The sequence below is a fragment of the Hypomesus nipponensis genome, chromosome 27 (assembly GCF_054491055.1).
Source record: "Hypomesus nipponensis isolate SF chromosome 27, ASM5449105v1, whole genome shotgun sequence".
Classification (NCBI taxonomy): domain Eukaryota; kingdom Metazoa; phylum Chordata; class Actinopteri; order Osmeriformes; family Osmeridae; genus Hypomesus; species Hypomesus nipponensis.
Window position 1 is genome coordinate 2,442,501 of NC_140387.1, and position 17,500 is coordinate 2,460,000.

General features: G+C 49.3%; 3 protein-coding genes across 10 annotated transcripts in view; all 3 read right to left on the minus strand.

Annotated features, from left to right (window-relative positions):
• The window catches only part of slc5a1 (solute carrier family 5 member 1), an 8,258-nt gene extending 7,443 nt beyond the window's left edge, over positions 1-815 (minus strand). For both annotated transcript variants that reach the window (XM_084693392.1, XM_084693391.1), the window contains exons 1-2: positions 622-815; positions 1-36 (exon numbers count right to left, since the gene is read on the minus strand). The exon at positions 1-36 is cut by the window's left edge and continues 36 nt beyond it. In XM_084693392.1, coding sequence (XP_084549518.1) covers positions 1-36; positions 622-768 — 183 coding nt within the window. In that variant the 5' untranslated portion in view covers positions 769-815. The remainder of the gene's footprint in view (positions 37-621) is intronic.
• Positions 816-2,681: 1,866 nt separating this feature from the next.
• ywhah (tyrosine 3-monooxygenase/tryptophan 5-monooxygenase activation protein, eta polypeptide) lies at positions 2,682-6,175 on the minus strand. 2 transcript variants are annotated; one of them, XM_084693397.1, is made up of 3 exons: positions 5,387-6,175; positions 5,124-5,221; positions 2,682-4,248 (listed from the first exon to the last, which is right to left on the minus strand). In XM_084693397.1, the coding sequence occupies exons 2-3, from the start codon at positions 5,208-5,210 to the stop codon at positions 3,595-3,597; spliced, it is 741 nt and encodes a 246-aa protein (XP_084549523.1). In that variant the 5' UTR covers positions 5,211-5,221; positions 5,387-6,175; the 3' UTR covers positions 2,682-3,594. The 2 variants fall into 2 exon arrangements, with proteins under 2 accessions (XP_084549523.1, XP_084549522.1); XM_084693396.1 differs by having other exon boundaries at positions 5,124-5,226; positions 5,387-6,171.
• A 67-nt stretch (positions 6,176-6,242) lies between these two features.
• The window catches only part of depdc5 (DEP domain containing 5, GATOR1 subcomplex subunit), a 21,845-nt gene continuing 10,587 nt past the window's right edge, over positions 6,243-17,500 (minus strand). For 4 of the 6 annotated variants that reach the window (XM_084693387.1, XM_084693385.1, XM_084693386.1 and 1 more), the window contains 17 exons: positions 17,477-17,500; positions 16,716-16,836; positions 15,875-16,042; positions 15,540-15,777; positions 15,146-15,279; positions 14,652-14,745; positions 14,104-14,166; positions 12,724-12,788; positions 12,529-12,609; positions 11,633-11,765; positions 11,258-11,357; positions 9,928-10,170; positions 8,007-8,176; positions 7,461-7,632; positions 7,265-7,325; positions 7,043-7,125; positions 6,243-6,634 (listed from right to left, as the gene is read on the minus strand). The exon at positions 17,477-17,500 is cut by the window's right edge and continues 152 nt beyond it. In XM_084693387.1, the coding sequence (XP_084549513.1) occupies positions 6,336-6,634; positions 7,043-7,125; positions 7,265-7,325; positions 7,461-7,632; positions 8,007-8,176; positions 9,928-10,170; positions 11,258-11,357; positions 11,633-11,765; positions 12,529-12,609; positions 12,724-12,788; positions 14,104-14,166; positions 14,652-14,745; positions 15,146-15,279; positions 15,540-15,777; positions 15,875-16,042; positions 16,716-16,836; positions 17,477-17,500 (2,249 nt within the window). In that variant the 3' untranslated portion in view covers positions 6,243-6,335. The remainder of the gene's footprint in view (positions 6,635-7,042; positions 7,126-7,264; positions 7,326-7,460; positions 7,633-8,006; positions 8,177-9,927; positions 10,171-11,257; positions 11,358-11,632; positions 11,766-12,528; positions 12,610-12,723; positions 12,789-14,103; positions 14,167-14,651; positions 14,746-15,145; positions 15,280-15,539; positions 15,778-15,874; positions 16,043-16,715; positions 16,837-17,476) is intronic. The other 2 variants (XM_084693388.1, XM_084693389.1) reach the window with 2 other exon arrangements.

The window sequence follows — 17,500 nt, forward strand, 5'->3', positions numbered from 1 at the left end:
CCCCCCCACCGTCGACCGGTTGGTACGGACCATGGCCTGCAAAGGGACATGGAGACATCTCAACATTCTGTCAACAGCACAGTCTGCAAACATGGTACAACCTGTCTTCAGATTATAGACCTATACTTATATTTTCTGCCCAAGAACACATTTTGAAGCAAACAAAAAAACTAAATGAAGAGTATACTTTAATTGGGGGGAGGGGGGGATTCATTCCCTTGCCTCATACTATTCACAGTTAAATTAAATTAGTTAATGATCCTTTTACAAGCCAGTAGGCTGAGGTTGACGGCAGGTTTTTCCACGGTAGTGAGGTTTATGAGGAACAAAAGATGCAAAGCATCAGTACAGAATGATCCCATCACCGTTGGACACACTTCAATGATTAACGGTTATCACACTGTGACCCTCGTCTCATTTCTCTCTGTGATTTAAACAACACGGTCTGAGATGATGCTTGCCAGGATTTTTCTCCTGCACGCAATGTTACAAATCCACCTGGAACTTTCCTGCCTCGAACAGACCACGTCTGTCTTTAGCTTTGACGGGCGGTTAACGATTCACAGGAGCAAATTAGCTTGAGAGTGTGCAGCCATTCAGTAGAACGATTGAGTAACTCACCCATATTCCGACAGCCAGGACGAGAATAAAGTACAACACAATGACTGATATGTCTGCTGGGTTGTTGACAGCGTATACGACAGTGGTGTCATTGTTTGCTGCATTTCTTGGTTGCATTAAAGAGAAGCCAAAATAATCCCGACTCATTTTGTCTGAGTTGAGGAGACCAAATGGACAGGTAGTTTGTCTCCCTTTTCGACCTGTGGCTCCAGTGCCACCTGTGCTACTGCTTAAATACCACCTGCCCTCAAGGTAGGTGTGTGGGAGATAAAGAGAGAGGGGAAGGGGGGGTAAGAAGGAGGGAGGGAGACAGAGAGAGAGGGGGGAGGGTGGTGAGAAGGAGCGTTAAGGTTAGGGTTTGAGAGAGATAGAGGAAAAGCTGGGTCTCTTTTTTTGAGAAGTTATTAATTAGATCTTTCTTATTATGAAATGCATCTACATATAACCCACACCCAGAGTCATCAGAGCATCTCGTAATGGTTTACCTTAACCTTGAACTTTATTGTTTTAACCTCATATAACTCATATCAATCAGGCTGACAACTGATACTTTGCTTTCATTTTGATTTATGCAATTGTTGTTGTTGCTCAGAAAGTAACCTACCCTCACGAAAAGGATGTTGGTAAGTGCCGTTTTACCGAATTCACTTTCTAGGTGACTCCCACATCACATTACTTGCTAACCAACACAGAACTATGCTGCATTACAGGGCCGATTGTAGGATCAGACCTTTAAGGGGGCTCGGCCCCCAATGAAAGATGCCCCCAATCTGGTGTTCTTAATCTGCGCCATAAAATTACCTACGTACTTCTTCTCCTTTGGTTTTACTGGCAGACTACCAACGTTAAAGGTGCATGGCGACACTGGATAGTAAACCTGTTTAAAGCCTTTGGAACCTGTAACTGTTTATCACCTGCCACTGACAGACACATTTGCAAATTCTTACGTTAGAGCACTAAAACGTATTCAAGATAATAATAATAATAATTCATAATTATAACAAAAGGGGGTGCTGAGATGAAATGTTAGGGTGCTTGAGAACCCCTAAAAAGTCTAAAATCGCCACTGCTGCTCTATATAAGATGTGGTAGCCTTGGGGAAATACAAGGTCGGTTCTGGGGAGGGGGTCAGTACATGGACTAGGCGCGTGGAATACATGGAAACCTAGGGGAGGTGCAGTATACTCATTATTTAATTTGTTTATTATTACAATTGTTGGCATGCAGTTATTGACATGCACTTTAAAATGTCTGCCTGGGCTGTTATGTTTATGACGGATGCTGTAGGTGACGAATAAGTCAGTCTCAGCAGGAGCCTGTTAGCACCAGGGCCACTAGAGGGCGCTGTAGTTGTAATTAGGAGAAAGACATCCTGATGGTGAAAGGGTTGGGTAAGACACATTGCTAACTTGAGATAGCTTGAGCCAACATATCACACTCTGGGTTCTAAAGCATGAGATAAGCCTTCCATGGAATCAAGGAAGGACTGATGAATCAATTTCCTTAAACTCAAGAACACTGAGTGGTTGATCCTGTTTTATACGACCTCACAGATGTCAGACCCAAACCCGTCAGCATTAAGTCAAACTCCAAATATGGCAACACAAAATCATTTAAATCATCCTATTATCTTTCATAATCTATACCAGAGGTCTTCAACCCTGGTCCTCAGGGACCCCCTGTCCTGCACGTTTTAGATGTTTCCCTGCTCCAACACACCTGATTCAAATGAATGGGTCGTTATCTAGTTATGCAGAAGCCTGCTAACGACCATTCATTTGAATCAGGTGTGTTGGAGCAGGGAAACATCTCAAACGTGCAGGACAGGGGGTCCCTGAGGACCAGGGTTGAAGACCTCTTCTCTATACCATGGCAGTGTGGTAAGAGCGTGTAGGGACAGGTGATGTTTTGAATAGTTTCCTCAGCAGTTGAATGTAATCCATCTCCTCTCACCAACATAACTTGTTACAAAGTCCATGGAATTTATACTCATGAAACTGACATTCAAAAACCTGTGGCAAAAAGACAATAAAACATCCCAGTAAAAAAAACAACACAAGTTCCCATGGTAGGTAATGTTTTAATGGCATTGTTTTAATGACCACGCATTAACAATAATAATAATAATAATAATAATGATAATAAAAACAAAATATGTTTTTATTATTCGGCGACTGGAACTGAAAAACCAGACGCCGTCCAATCACCCGTGAAGACAAACTGCCCTTATAAGGGCGTGTCAATGACAACACACAGGACAGAGAGGAAGGGCCACCCGACCAAAGTCTTACAGCGACAGGATTCAGTCAAGGAAAAGCACAACATTCTAATGAATGTAGATGGGTAACTGAACAAATCAATCATTTCCCTAATTAGCGTTACAGACACCCAATTTCGTGATAGACATACTAAATGGTCCTCGCGGAACTTCCTGTATAAATGTCACTTAAATACCAACCAGTCGGTTCATTATCAGCAACAATGAATGGGGAAAGGAAGGAACAAATATCACCAGTGCACAGAAAGTGGGCCAGGCTCAAAAAGCTTGGCAGGAGGGGAGAGAGAGAGACACAGCAAGAGAGAGAGAGATTGACCAACACAGAGACAGGCAGACAGAGAGAGTGACAGAGCAAGATAGACAGAGAGAGAGAGACAGACAAAGAGAGAGAGACAGGGTGTGAGAGTCGAGGTGAGCTTGTGAACGCGGGAGAGAAGGAAACGCGACAATGGAGTACGGGCAGCAGGCCTTAACTGACAAAACCCCTCTCCCCCCCCCCTCCCCCCCACAAGTAGGTCACCGTGACGACACGATGAGACAGAGGGGGCGGATGAGGAAGTGGACGGGGAGAGAGGAGGAGAAGAAGAAGAAGAAGAAAACACAAACGGGGAATCAGAACGGGATGATGACATGACGTGGCTACTCTAGCTAACAACTATCCAAGGTAGAGGAGGAGGAGGGGGGGGGGGGGGGCCTCAGTCATTGGCCCCCACTTCCTCGGTGGCCTGTTGGTCAGTGGTCCACAAGGTCAAGTTGTCCCGCAGCAACTGCATGATGAGGGTCGAGTCCTTATAGGAGTCCTCTTTCATGTTCTCCAGGTGTCCGATGGCCTCGTCGAAAGCCTCCTTGGCCAGCTGGCAGGCCTGCTCCGGAGCTCCCTGGATCTCGTAGTAGAACACGGAGAAGTTGAGAGCCAGGCCCAGGCGGATGGGGTGGGTGGCCGCCATGCCCTTGCTGATCTCGTACGCCTCCCGGTACGCCACCTCGGAGGCCTGGACGGCGGCCGCGTTCTTGTCCCCCTTGGCCACCTCCGCCAGGTAGCGGTGGTAGTCTCCTTTCATCTTCAGGTAGAACACCTTGCCCTCCAGCTGCTCGGCGTCGCAGCTCTTGATGAGGAACTGGTCGAGGAGGGTCAGAACGTCCTGGCAGACGGTCTCCAGTTCCTTCTCGATAGTCTCCCGGTAGGCGCGCACCAGCTCCAGCTTCTTCTCGTTGTCGTCGGACACAACCCTGGCCTCGATGCTGGAGGTCACCCTCCATGAGGAACGTCGAGCACCCACCACGTTCTTGTACGCCACCGAGAGCAGGTTGCGGTCGTCGTCGCTCAGTGGCTCACCGAGTTCTGTCACCTGGAAGCAGAAAAATAAATCGTTTTTTAAATTTTTTTATTCATGTATTTTGTTGTCAGCAATGCTGTGATCAATGTGAAAGGATAAGGTTCAGGTTAGAGGCAAAGTAAGGATTTTTAATAACCCCAAAACCAAACAAATAAATATGCTCGAATTCCTGTACTAGATATTGCAATTAGGCCTACAGTTGTTTCTATGGCAATATTCCAAGATGGCTGCCTTATTTTATTTTTTTTCCACTTGTAGGCAGTATTTCACGGAGAGCGTTTCTGTTCGGAGAGGAAAATCTGGAGTAAGTGCTAAATTATGTATTTAATACATCTTTATGGGCCAAATTGTATTATATATACACATACAACATTAATGCTCAGTTCATACAAGGAGTGAGGGCATTTAGGACTAACCTATGATTTAATTCATCTCGATCTTAGTCACCCTGTTCGAACGCACCCTGTCCTCTGTGAAGCTCTGCACTGCCATTGGATAACTTGCAAAGCCCCATACTTCATTGTTAGCATCAAGCTAATTCGGATGCTAGCATCCATTTAAGGATTTTCTACAGTGAAAACATGGTGCAAGCAACATACTGATAGTATATGGCAATATAACACCCAGCTGTTGTTCTAAAGTTCACTTCGCAATTCACATTTACAATATATTCGAAAGTCACATCTCATTAATATAGCATAGCCAGCTAGCTAACAAAGGCGCGACATGCCGCAGCCTGAATTATGATGCAATCTGGCAAAAACGATCTGAGCAAGCCATCAAACGGTACTTAAACTTACCCTGTGGGTAACATGGCAGCGAATATAATGTGCACGAAAATATGAAAACTATACGGTCGACAAGCTTGGCCACTTCGTAATCGTTACCTGTTTCATCGCAGCAGCCATGTCATCGTACCGCTCTGCTTGCTCGGCCATCCGAGCTTTCTGTATCAGTTGCTCTCTATCAGGCATCCTCGCTGCTGCTGTGCTGTTGATGAAAATCGTACAGACACTCACACAGTCTGCAATCTACAATTGCTCTAACGTTATTTGAAAGTGCGATGTCTTAAAACAGAAAAATAAAACGTTATAAGCAAAAACAGATCGGTTTCAGACAGAACATCAAATGAGAATGCGGGTTTCCTGACCTGCTTGCAAGTGTTGTTTGCTAGACGCTGATGATGCGTAAATCAAAAAACAACCGTTTGTGCCGTAGATATCTTGTGAACTGTCCTTCCGGTCCTCGGCCCACGCCTTTACTCGTTCTATCTCCACCCGACGGCTGACTAGCAACTACGGCCTCCCACTGCTATTTACATGGGGTGCTGCTGCAAGCGTCCTGTCAATCCAGTTTGTCGGTAGAGGGGGGTGTGAGGGGCGAGGGCTGCCGCTGCTGATATTTCATGGTGACGTCACTTTCTATAAATAGCCGAGTACTGCTGCGGGCTCGCGCCTGCGCACTGCGACGTGCTGCATCCTAGGTTGCAGCATCTGACGGTGCGTGAAAGGCTCGGATGAAGGGATGCTAGTGAATTCTGTTTGCCTTCGCAAACAAATCGCCCAATAAAATCGTGGCTTGCCACATGGACCTATAATGAAACGTTTGCCCTGAGGTTTTAAGTTCCCATGTAAATTATAATAGCTGGTGTCCGTGCATGCCATGCCGATTGTGAGCGACATAAATGTTAACCAGTTATCGACTATGTAACCTCGGACTCGATGAAAAGGGCGATTGCCATCATACAATGTGCAGTAGCTTAGCTTTGCTAAACTGAAGCAGTGCCCGCCCTTCAACTCGCACACTCAAAATTCTGTCATTCGCCCAGGCCATCGGACACCTGTGAGAACTTGGAAATGTAGAGAAACCCGTTTTTCATCACAGGGTCACCCTTAAGATAGCCTACCATATACTATGCTCAAGGCTATGATACCTACCACTAAGGTCAACTGACATGAAATCATCCATTTGCATGCATGCCATGACAGTTTCACAGTCGATGGATATACAATTAAATAATTTATTATTTTTCATCAGGCAGTAGTCTATACATATCAGTTTCAACCCCATTTCATGTCCTTTGGAACAGGGTCCCTTTCTCACGGAGCGCTGGCGTTCATCTTTTCCTGACAACCGTCCCAAAAGTTGACCAGCCTGTTGTCCTTGTTGGCACAGAAGTCGGTGAAGTCTCGGAGCAGGCGGTCGGCCAGCCTCTCGTCCCCCAGCACGCCAGTCCTCCACGCCTTGGTCAGCATGGTGTTGTAGGCCCAGTGGTAGCCCACGTGCTCCTCGCAGCCAAACAGGCCTTGGCTCGCGGAAGCTGTGGAGTTGCGTCGGCGCCGCTGCTGGTTGCTGGAGTACTTTCTCTTGGAGTAGGGAAGCTGGAGGAACACGGTGCCTGTCAGGACAGGTCCAGAGGAGGGGGAGGGGCGTTCGGAGAGATTAGTCGACAGTGAGGGAAGCAGGCAGGGAGAAGAGGAGGTTAGGGCACACAAATGTAGTCATTTACACAACCTCTAATTCCCCTGAGAAGTTTCAAATCATATCACTTTGGTCTATTGAGTACAATAATTTAAGTACATTTAGTCATTTAGCAGACGCTCTTATCAGGGACAGTACAGGGACATTTTCCCAGAGGCAAGTAGGGTGAAGTGCCTTGCCCAAGGACACGTCATGTGCACCGGACAGGAATCGAACTGGCAACCTTCAGATTACTAGCCCGATGCTCTACCCGCTCAGCCACCTGACTAAATGTACCATACATCCCGCCTATATCTGTATATTCTGCTTCCAGAAAACCACCTACCTGTGACGTGTATGTACTGGGGCTTGTTCTCTGAAGGGAAACTGAAAGCCGAGGCTGAAAACTTGTCTTGAACAAATCCAAATCTGAGGAAAGGAAGGAGGGAGAAAGGAAAGGAGACATGAGATGACTCAATGAAGCTAGGAAGCAGTGTTAAGATCGTCACAGTTAGCGCTGTGGAGCCACCATATTTACGTAGCAATCCACTCTGAGAATCCTCCCCACCTGTAAAGTATGGCCTCTTGAAAAAGCTGCATTCGTTCCCAGTATGTCTCCGGCTCAAAACCTGGCACATCATCACAACATAAGAAAGTCATCAACAAAGGAAATGGAATATAACCTATCCTTGAATACATTATTACAATGTTTTGACAGTTGAGGTCATAAAAAAAAAAAAAAAAAGTTCCCAGAGCATCCTCACCCTCGAAGAGGTTATCGCTGCCGTTCTTGAGCAGACTGACAATGTGTAGAGGGATGAAGAGCTGGGCTCGGAGCGGGTCGCCGTACAGGTACGAGGGCAGCGCAAAGGGAACCTCCAGGACCGGCACCAGCAGGAATCCACAGGAAGCTGCTTTCCTGTGCCACCCTTGGACCTGCGCAGGGGGGCCAGTCAGCAGGAGCCCCCGTCAACATCACCATAAACAGAGGCGTGGTCTCATTAGACATGAGTTGAACACGTCCCGCCCACTTTCTGGAAGCGGAAGTCTTTCCGATAAGAACCACAAAAAAAACTTAACAAATGCCAGCATCCTTAGTTATTCAAAACAGTTACACCCTCGACATCCTTTCAAAACAAATCGACGTCCCTGATAATAAGAACTGTATTCGTTAAGCAGCCGCTTATATCCAAGGAGATGTGCGGTACCTGGAGGAGGGGATTTGAACCCGGAACCTCGTAATCTGAGGTCAAGTTCTCTAACCACTAAGCTCTAGCCTTCCTCCGCCTGATCCCTGGACTCTCTCTCACCATCTCAAAGAGCACGGCTGCAGTGACAGCCATCCAGTGGAGCTTGACCTCAAAGGCGGCGTTCAGGGAGAAGTTGCCGTGGTAATAACAGCTGCACCACTCGGTGCGGTCGCTGCGATTGTTGACGTCCACGTCCAGGGTGGCAGTCTTCTGTTCCGGAACAGTGGCAGCTGGGGAGAGAGAGAGAGGAAGGAGAGAGAAGAGGGATAGAGAGAGAGGGATAGAGAGAGAGAGAGAGAGACAGATTGTGGAGGGAAAGGAGGGAGAGAAGAGGGGGAGGAGAGGAAGCAGAGAAAGGGGCGAACAGAAGGAGAGGAGAGAGCAAGAGGAGAGAGAGAGAACAGAGAGAGAAAGGAGTGGTGGGAGAGGGAGACCATGGAAGGAGAGAGATGGGCCGGCAGAGATGGTGACGTGAGGATAAGAAGAGTAAGAGATGGAGTAAGCGCGTATGAAACATGATAAATGGGTTGATGCACGAAAGAAGGCCAGATGTTTTGGATAGGCTCAGAAATAACGGAGAGTTTAGAATGTCTGTCATGGACGCCTGTTCAGGTTAAAAAGCAGTTCCCTAGACATAAGGTTAAGCCTATTCCTGGACTAAGATGTGCCTTGGTCCAGGGTAGGCTTCCCCCTCAGGCCTAGTCCTTAGCATTAGGCATGAACAATGGAGGAGCTTCATGTTTAGTCGTTAACAGGAAAAAAATGTTTCAAAAGAGTGGCAGCACACAAGCCAGACTACTGAGAACACCAGTATCAAAAATCAGAAACAGTTAAGCAGTTAAGACCCGAGTTAATGCAGTAACACTCTCACAATGTTGCGTGCGCATTGTGAAAACGTCGCGAGGGTCGGGCGACATAGAGAGGCGCATAGAGAGAGGACAGGGCACACCACTGCACTACAGTACCACAGTCACGACTACCACAGCATGCACTAAACACCAGCCAACCAACTGACGCTCTCATCTTCCACTCTGATGGGAAGAAATGAGATAAAACAGCAATCGGATTGCAGGGGATCTATCAATCAACTGCCGGGTTGAAGAGTACCATTGGATGCTGAGGGATACATGCCAACTCCTAGTTCTGATAGGATGGAAGCTAGATGGAGGGGGAGGGGTCAGATCGTGTTCTGTTTTCTAGGTAGGTACCCATTACCCAGGGTGCAAAATTAACTTTTTTGTCCACCGGCCTAATGGCTTGTGAATGTTCAAATTTGACCAGCCACTCAATAGATTACCATTGTTTTTGTTGGCTGTGAGTGTAGAAAATCTACTAGCCTCTTGCATAATTGACAGGCATTTGGCAGGTGGATACTGCTAATTCTGTGCCCTGCAGGTGACCTGCACTACCAGATGCTGAACACAACACAGTCACTCCATGCAGTCCAGCTGTCGGCCGTCAGGGGAATGAGGGCAGGTGTCCAGTGTCTAGGTGTCACACAGGAAGCAGGAAACAGGAAACAGCGGTCGCTAAGCTATCACTTAGGACTAAGAGAAGCTTAACGTGAGAACCAGCAGTGGTGGAATTTCCTCCGTCAATCGTTTTCGGTTTTACAGACAGACTCTGTTAATCTGTATGGACGGTTTGGTAAACGCGGTTAATTTGTAGGGACGAAGACCTTAATGCGGTTTGACTGCAGTTCTGCTGCATCAAGCCAATTTAGTCTACAGAACCACAGGAATGAGTGTTCCAACAAACCCGTGTGACACCTGTCCGTAGCTCCACGCCATCCCCCGGAAGACGAGCTCTGGAGAGGCATGTGATTGGAGGGGGGGAGTGAGGGGGCGTGACCACTGTGATCATGGTTAGGGGGGGGGAGTGATTGGGTTGGAGGGAGCTTTGAAGGTTGTGATTGGCTGGAGAGGGCCGGGAGAGGGTTGTGATTGGCTGGGGCGGGGGCGGGGGGAGGGTCTGTGTGTACCTAGCAGAGCGGCGGCCTGGCTGCGTCCTCCGAAGCTGCGGCTGAAGGAACTGTGCCTACTTGCGTACGAGGCCGGCCGGCTGGGCAGCCATGGCAACAGGAAGACGGGCAGGTCGCAGGGGCGGAGCTCCTCCAGAACAAAGGCCACCTCGAACCACTTCCTCTGGAACAGGGCAAAGTCCTCCAGGGCAGCCGCTGACCAGCCGCCGGCCGCGGGGGGAGGAGGGGGCTGGGGGCTGGGGCCTGGGGGGGGATGGGGGGGGAGTCAACTGATCTGAGAGTGTCCGTTTGTTTTTACATATGGGTGTGTGACTCAGGGCTCCCAACTAACTCTTTTTTTCCCTCATTGTCCCAATGCCGTCCCGGAGTACAAAATGAACCATCCCAAAATGTAAATTCTGTGTTTTGCATTTTGACATTCTGACATGGGTCTAGGTTATTTGCAACACTGTTTAACAGCTCTTCTAAAGGTTTGAAAAATATGTACTCATTGTTCATGAGTACTCTACTAAACTCTACTGTACTCTGCTCTGCTTTACTCTATTTTAAGCTTCTCTGTTCTCCACAGGGGGAACAGAATTCCCCGTAGGCCCGAGGAAAGTGGACTTGTGTATAGATGAAACTTGTTTTACATAATGATTACAGTAACACCACCAGCATCACTGTATTGATGTATAAATGGCCAGACTGTAATATACAGGGGGAACCACTGTCCCCAGGCCTCCAGGGAACTCTGTTCCCTCAGTGTTAAAGACTGCTGTATAGATGAAACTTGTTATACATAATGATCACAGTAACGTACATCACCAGCATCACTGTATTGCTTTATAAATGGCCAGACTGTATACATGTAAATACAATATATACATGTAAACCTTTCGTCCCTGCTCTTGTTACACAGACCTGCTGACAACTCACAATGAGAACAATCAATATCGGCTCTGCCGACAATCAATCAGTGACCCCGACGAGGGCAGGGCAGGGGATGGCCCGCCCCGCTGGCGTTCACCAGCTGGGACGCTACACGATCCTGTCCTCTTACCGTCTCTCTCTGCCATGCTCCTGTCCTCTTACCGTCTCTCTCTGCCACGATCCTGTCCTCTTACCGTCTCTCTCTGCCACGCTCCTGTCCCCTTACCGTCTCTCTCTGCCACGCTCCTGTCCTCTTACCGTCTCTCTCTGCCACGATCCTGTCCTCTTACCGTCTCTCTCTGCCACGCTCCTGTCCCCTTACCGTCTCTCTCTGCCACGCTCCTGTCCTCTTACCGTCTCTCTCTGCCACGATCCTGTCCTCTTACCGTCTCTCTCTGCCACGATCCTGTCCTCTTACCGTCTCTCTCTGCCACGATCCTGTAGAAGTAGAAGCCGTAGATGAAGGTCCGCATGGCATCGCCCGACGCGTGAGACACCAGACCCTCTTCCAGCATCTTCTACACAAGCACACAACACAGAGAGACTGTTAGAACCACACCTGCAACACACATATATACAGTACCAGCCAAAGTTTGGACACGTTCTCCCATTGGGGACACTGTATATATATATAAATAACAATATACAATTGCAGCCCCTCCATTTTAAGATGGAACCCCCTTAATATTAAATGATGGCAATGCCATCATGGACAATCCTGTGTGCTCTTGTTCACAAACACACTGACATGTCGCCGGCTGATTGGTGTTGTGGCCGTGACCTCCTCACCGACCTGCATGATTTCCACGGCCATGACCTGGGTGGCCACGCCCTCTACGTTGTTGACCAGCCAATGGACGATCTCGGCGCTGATGAAGCAATTAGGGGGCAGTCCTTTCTGCTCAGGCAGGAGCTGCACACCTGTCCTGCACACGGACACACACAGGCTCAGGAGCTGCACACCTGTCCTGCACACGGACACACACAGGCTCAGGAGCTGCACACCTGTCCTGCACACGGACACACACAGGCTCAGGAGCTGCACACCTGTCCTGCACACGGACACACACAGGCTCAGGAGCTGCACACCTGTCCTGCACACGGACACACACAGGCTCAGGAGCTGCACACCTGTCCTGCACACGGACACACACAGGCTCAGGAGCTGCACACTTGTCCTGCACACGGACACACACAGGCTCAGGAGCCCCCCTAGGACAGCTGTGTGACACACACTGACCACACACACACACTCACACACACACACACACACACACTCACACACACACACACACACACACACACACACACACACACACACACACACACACACACACTGGACACACACACAGGCTCAGGAGCCCCCCTAGGACAGCTGTGTGACACACACTGACCACACACACACACTCACGCACACACACACACACACTGGACACACACACAGGCTCAGGAGCCCCCCTAGGATAGCTGTGTGACACACACTGACCACACACACACACTCACGCACACACACACACACACTGGACACACACACAGGCTCAGGAGCCCCCCTAGGATAGCTGTGTGACACACACTGGACACGCACACACACACACACGCTCACACTATCTATGTTCCACAGAACGGACACACACACACAGACACTATCTATGACCCAGAGAGAAGACACACACACACACACAGACTCACGCAGGGTGTTTGATGGCTTCCAGGATCTCCATGAGCGTGGAGGAGGAGGTCAGAGTGAAGGGCCCTCCGTCCAACTGACCACTACGACAGCAGCAGGCGGGAAAACAGTCACACACCTTCCAGAAGCCCAGCACAGACCACACGCGGCTTCATGTTATCTAGTCTGCGCCAGACCAGAATAGTCTGCAGTCATACCTGGTTTCCATGGCAGCGCCGGGTCCCACGTCCGCCTGGGCACCTTCCGCTGGATCAGCTGGCAACTACATCGAGCCAATCAGCAGAGGTTTAGAGAGTGGACAGACCAATCAAGACATCACATCTATCTGCCACACGAGGGTCGAGGGGTCATGCAGAGTCAGAAGCAACTCACTTCCAGTCGTTCGTTGCCTTAGTAACAGGGGCGTCGGTTTGTTTTCAAACGTGGGTTTGGACAGCTTTATTCAATAACTGAGGATGGGGCCGTGAAATATAATTTTCATTTCATGAATCATAGTATATGACTTTGGTAGTTGGAAACAATTTTGCTAATGGTTATCCATTTATTAATATAATAAGGTGAAATTACATGACTGCATGGGCGGGGGTGGTCATAATTACTGGATTCACAATAGCAGTTGTGAGATATCGAGAGGTACAAATGAGTCAACAGGTATGTCTAGCTCCCTGTATATGTTGGGCAAAAGTTGCACAAGTGCGCGGTAGACCTACATATGTTCATTATGTACAGTTTTCTGTGTTTGGTTGACACAGAAATGTGGCAAGTTTCGAAAAAATATAATTCTGCGGAAGCTGAGCAAGATGCTGATAAGTTCAAATTGACAAACTAAAAGCTTTTATCTCGTTCATTTGTGGCGGGCCGTAAATGCGTGAAACTGGATGACTATGGGACTACTGCGGACTTGGAAAATCTTTTTTTCTTGAGACAATCAGACATTACGAATATCATGCACCATCTGCATAACAAGAACACATGCAGTGACTAGTCCGTGAGAAATGCTCTAAGAATGCACAAAGTAAGTCAAGAAGCCCCAACGGCAACGTGCAATGCTGGGCGAGGCCCAACAAGGCAGAACGTTTTGAATGACACTAGGTAGTCGAAACTGCATGACTTCAAACGGCCCTATCTGTCGAAACAAGCATGTTTTCTCACGCAGCAGGCTGGGAGAGAGAGAGAGAGCTACAGGTGTGGACAAGCACAGGGGCGGACCAGACAATCGCTTCTAAGCCTTCCCAGCGTTGTGGTGGCGTCTATGTAGCGCTCATGCAGACAGACAGACCGACAGACAGACACACACCACACAGACAGACAGACACCATACAGACAGACAGACAGACAGACACCACACAGGCAGACAGACAGACAGACAGACACCACACAGGCAGACAGACAGACAGACAGACAGACACCACACAGGCAGACAGGCAGACAGACAGACAGACAGACAGACAGACAGACACCACACAGGCAGACAGACAGACAGACAGACAGACACCACACAGGCAGACAGACAGACAGACAGACAGACACTGCACTCTAGGGGGGTGCAGCTGTACAGGGGGCCCATGATTACTGACCTGCGAGTAACTGATGTAGGAGGAGAGAGGGCTACGAATAAAATCCAGAATGAAGGCAGCGTCCTGTCAGCGGAGGAGGAGCAGAAGGAGGCAGGAGGAGGAAGAGGAATGAAGAGGAGGAGAAAGAAGGAGAGGCAGGAAGAGGAGGAAAGAGGAATGAAGAGGAGGAAGGTGAAGCCACGTGATGAAAACACCCCCAGTGCCCATGGAGAGAGAGAGAGAGAGACAGAGAGAGAGAGAGAGAGAGAGAGAGAGAGAGAGAGAGAGAGAGAGAGAGAGAGAGAGAAAGAGAGAGAGAGAGAGACAGAGAGAGAGAGAGAGAGAGAGAGAGAGAGGAGCAGGAATTCTAGAACAACAGGCACAGGAGAGAGAGAAAGAGACAAGAGAACCAAAAGCGAAGCTCCCACAGTACAGGCCTGTTACATCAAGCAGCTCCAAGGTGATGATGTGACAGAACGCGCGTCACATGTCCCACCACAAAGCCCTGGATCCGGAAACACACCCCGCCACCCCCTCAACACCCCCCCACAATCCCCCCCCCCGCTCACCTTTCTCGGGCTGTCCACATACGTGGTCGCCGCGGCAACGGCGGAGGGGTCGGCGGTCTGCTTGCCCTGCTGCTGCTGCTGTTCCTCCAGAGTCCTGCAGACAGGAAACGCATCATAAGCAGGATGAGCTTCCTGTCAGACGGGGGGAGTTTTGGAGGGTTTTCGTCGTCGTCCTCGGCTGTGGAGGCGACGGTTCCTCTCACAGAGAACCAGAACCAGAATCTGAATCTGAACCATAAGCAGTTCCTGAATCTGAACATGAATCTGAACCATAAGCAAAACCTGAATCTGAACCTGAATCTGAACCATAAGCAAAACCTGAATCTGAACCTGAATCTGAACCATAAGCAAAACCTAAATCTGAACCTGAACCATAAGCAGAACCAGAATCTGAATCTGAACCTGAACCATAAGCAGAACCAGAATCTGAACCATAAGCAGAACCAAAAATCGAAATCTGAACCATAAGCAGAACCAAAATCTGAATCACTCACTTGTGGTTCTGCTCCAGCTCCAGCAGGGCGGACAGGGCAGACGTGCCTTTCTTCCCCAGGGGGGGGGCTAGGGGCTCAGGGGGGAACGGAGAGAGAGGCCCGCTCATCTGGAGACCCTTCATAGGACCGCTCTTCTACACAGAGACAGGAGGAGAGAGAGAGACAGGAGAGAGAGAGAGACAGGAGAGAGAGAGTGAGAGTGAGAGAGAGACAGAGAGAGAGAGAGACAGAGAGAGAGAGAGACAGAGAGAGAGAGACAGAGAGAGAGAGACAGAGAGAGAGGGAAAGTGGTACAGTGGAATCTTTCACAAAAAATAAAATAAAAAATAAACAAAAGATTGTGCTCTCCTCCTGAAAGCCCCCGATCCTGTCCCAGACTGTACCCGGTCCTCACCCTGATGATCCTGTCGGAGCGATGGCGTCTCCGGATGCGGTTGATCCCCTCCAGGAAGCGTACAAAGCCGTCCAGCAGGGCCCAGTCCCCCGCCCCGGTCATCCCCTCGCGGCCCGCCATCGTCCCCGCGCCCTCGCCGTACACGTCCCAGTGGCCCTCGCCGTCGGCAACGCGCCGGGCTCCGCCCGCGGGGAGCAACAGGAAGCGTGTCCGCCAGAACTTCAGAGAGTCAATCAGACTGGAGGGGGGCGGGAGAGGGAGTGTGTTTGTGTGTGAGTTTGTCAAAGTGAGTGAGTGTGTTTGTCTATTTTGTGTGTGTGTGTGTGTGTGTGTACCTGAAGTCCTCAGAGCCGGCTGAGCAGATGTACTGGTCCAGGTAGTTCCACTTGTACTCCTCCAGCCTCTCGTGACCAAACTCCACCCAGCAGGTCAGGAAGTGGGCATCAGAGTGGGGGGGGCACAGGCTGTAGCTGTACTGAATCTGTGCCGACTCATACGGATACCTACACACACAGACAAAGACACATGAGCACGCACACACACCCACGAGTGGTTAGTGAACAGAGAAGTGTCTAAAGGGCCTCATTTAGTAGAGAGTCAGATGGCTGAGCTTGCCGGATCGATTCCCCGCCGTGCCAAATGATGTTGTGCCCTTGGGCAAGGCACTTCACCCTACTTGCCTCGGGGGGAATGTCCCTGTACTTACTGTAAGTCGCTCTGGATAAGAGCGTCTGCTAAATGACTAAATATAAATGTACATTTACTGACAGGATTGCGCCCATTTCAAGCATGAAAGACATAACAACGTATTAACAAAGGCAGCACACTTGAGTAAAAACGCAGATTACCGCTGCTGGGAGGGTATAATGGGGTATAATAGGGAAAGTGGGTGTGTATATTTCTAGCTCCTGTTCGCTTAACTTTTTATTTCATTTTCCTCGAATCACCCATGGTGGCAGTAACATGCAGGCGATTTTTCCCATCTTTTAACGGCGCGCTAATTAAAAGGCGCTGATTGCACAACGAGGATCTGGTTTGATAAAATACCACGGAAATACACCGTCTGCTATTTGCGGTTAGGCAAAGGCGCAGATGAAGCTGCGGTCGCAATGTTAGTCAATAAGGCCCTGAGTGTGCTAGCAGGGTGGCAGTGACATGGTGCCGATGAGGACTGACTTGGGCAGGTAGCGGGTGACAGTGATGATCTTGTCCTTCAGACAGACTTTGTGGAAGGTCCGTCCCATACTGAGCCAGTACTGACTCTCTTCCTCGACAGGCCTGGGTCTGGACACCAGACCTGAGGAGGAAGAGGAGGAGGAGAGGAGGGGGAAAAGGAGGAGAGGAGAGGAGGAGGGGAGGGGAGGAGGAAAGGGGAGGAGAGAGGAGAGGAGGGGGGAGGAGGGGAGGGGAGGGAGGAGAGAGGAGGAGGGGAGGAAGGAAGGAGGAAAGGGGAGGGGAGGAGGAAAGGGGAGGGGAAGAGAGGAGAAAGGGGGAGAGGAGAGAGGGAGAGGGGAGGAGAGAGGAGGAGAGGAAACGAGAGGAGAGAAGTGGAAAAGAGATGAGAATTTCAAATATAAGTCAGTAATGTAATTTAAATTGCGAATTAATGACTGCACTTATTACATCTCCCTCTCTGCATAGTAGAACTGTAAATGTTTTATTCACTGCACATTATCAGCCCCAGTGCCACTGTTGTCTATTCTGGATTGGCTGCACTTCAAATGTTATGTATGTGAAAACTGAATCAGATAAATGTGAAACTCCGTTTATTTTCATTAATACTTGAGTAGTTAATTTAGCCATTGAACATGTGACCTTACCCATCTGTTGCTCATCAGTCAAGAGGACCCAAACACTACCTCTTACAGAGCTACCTCTTACAGAGCTACCAGCGCAGTGGTTACTGTGTGTGTGTGTGTGTGTGTGAGGGGGGGCACCTCTGGAGTAGAGGGGACTGCTGC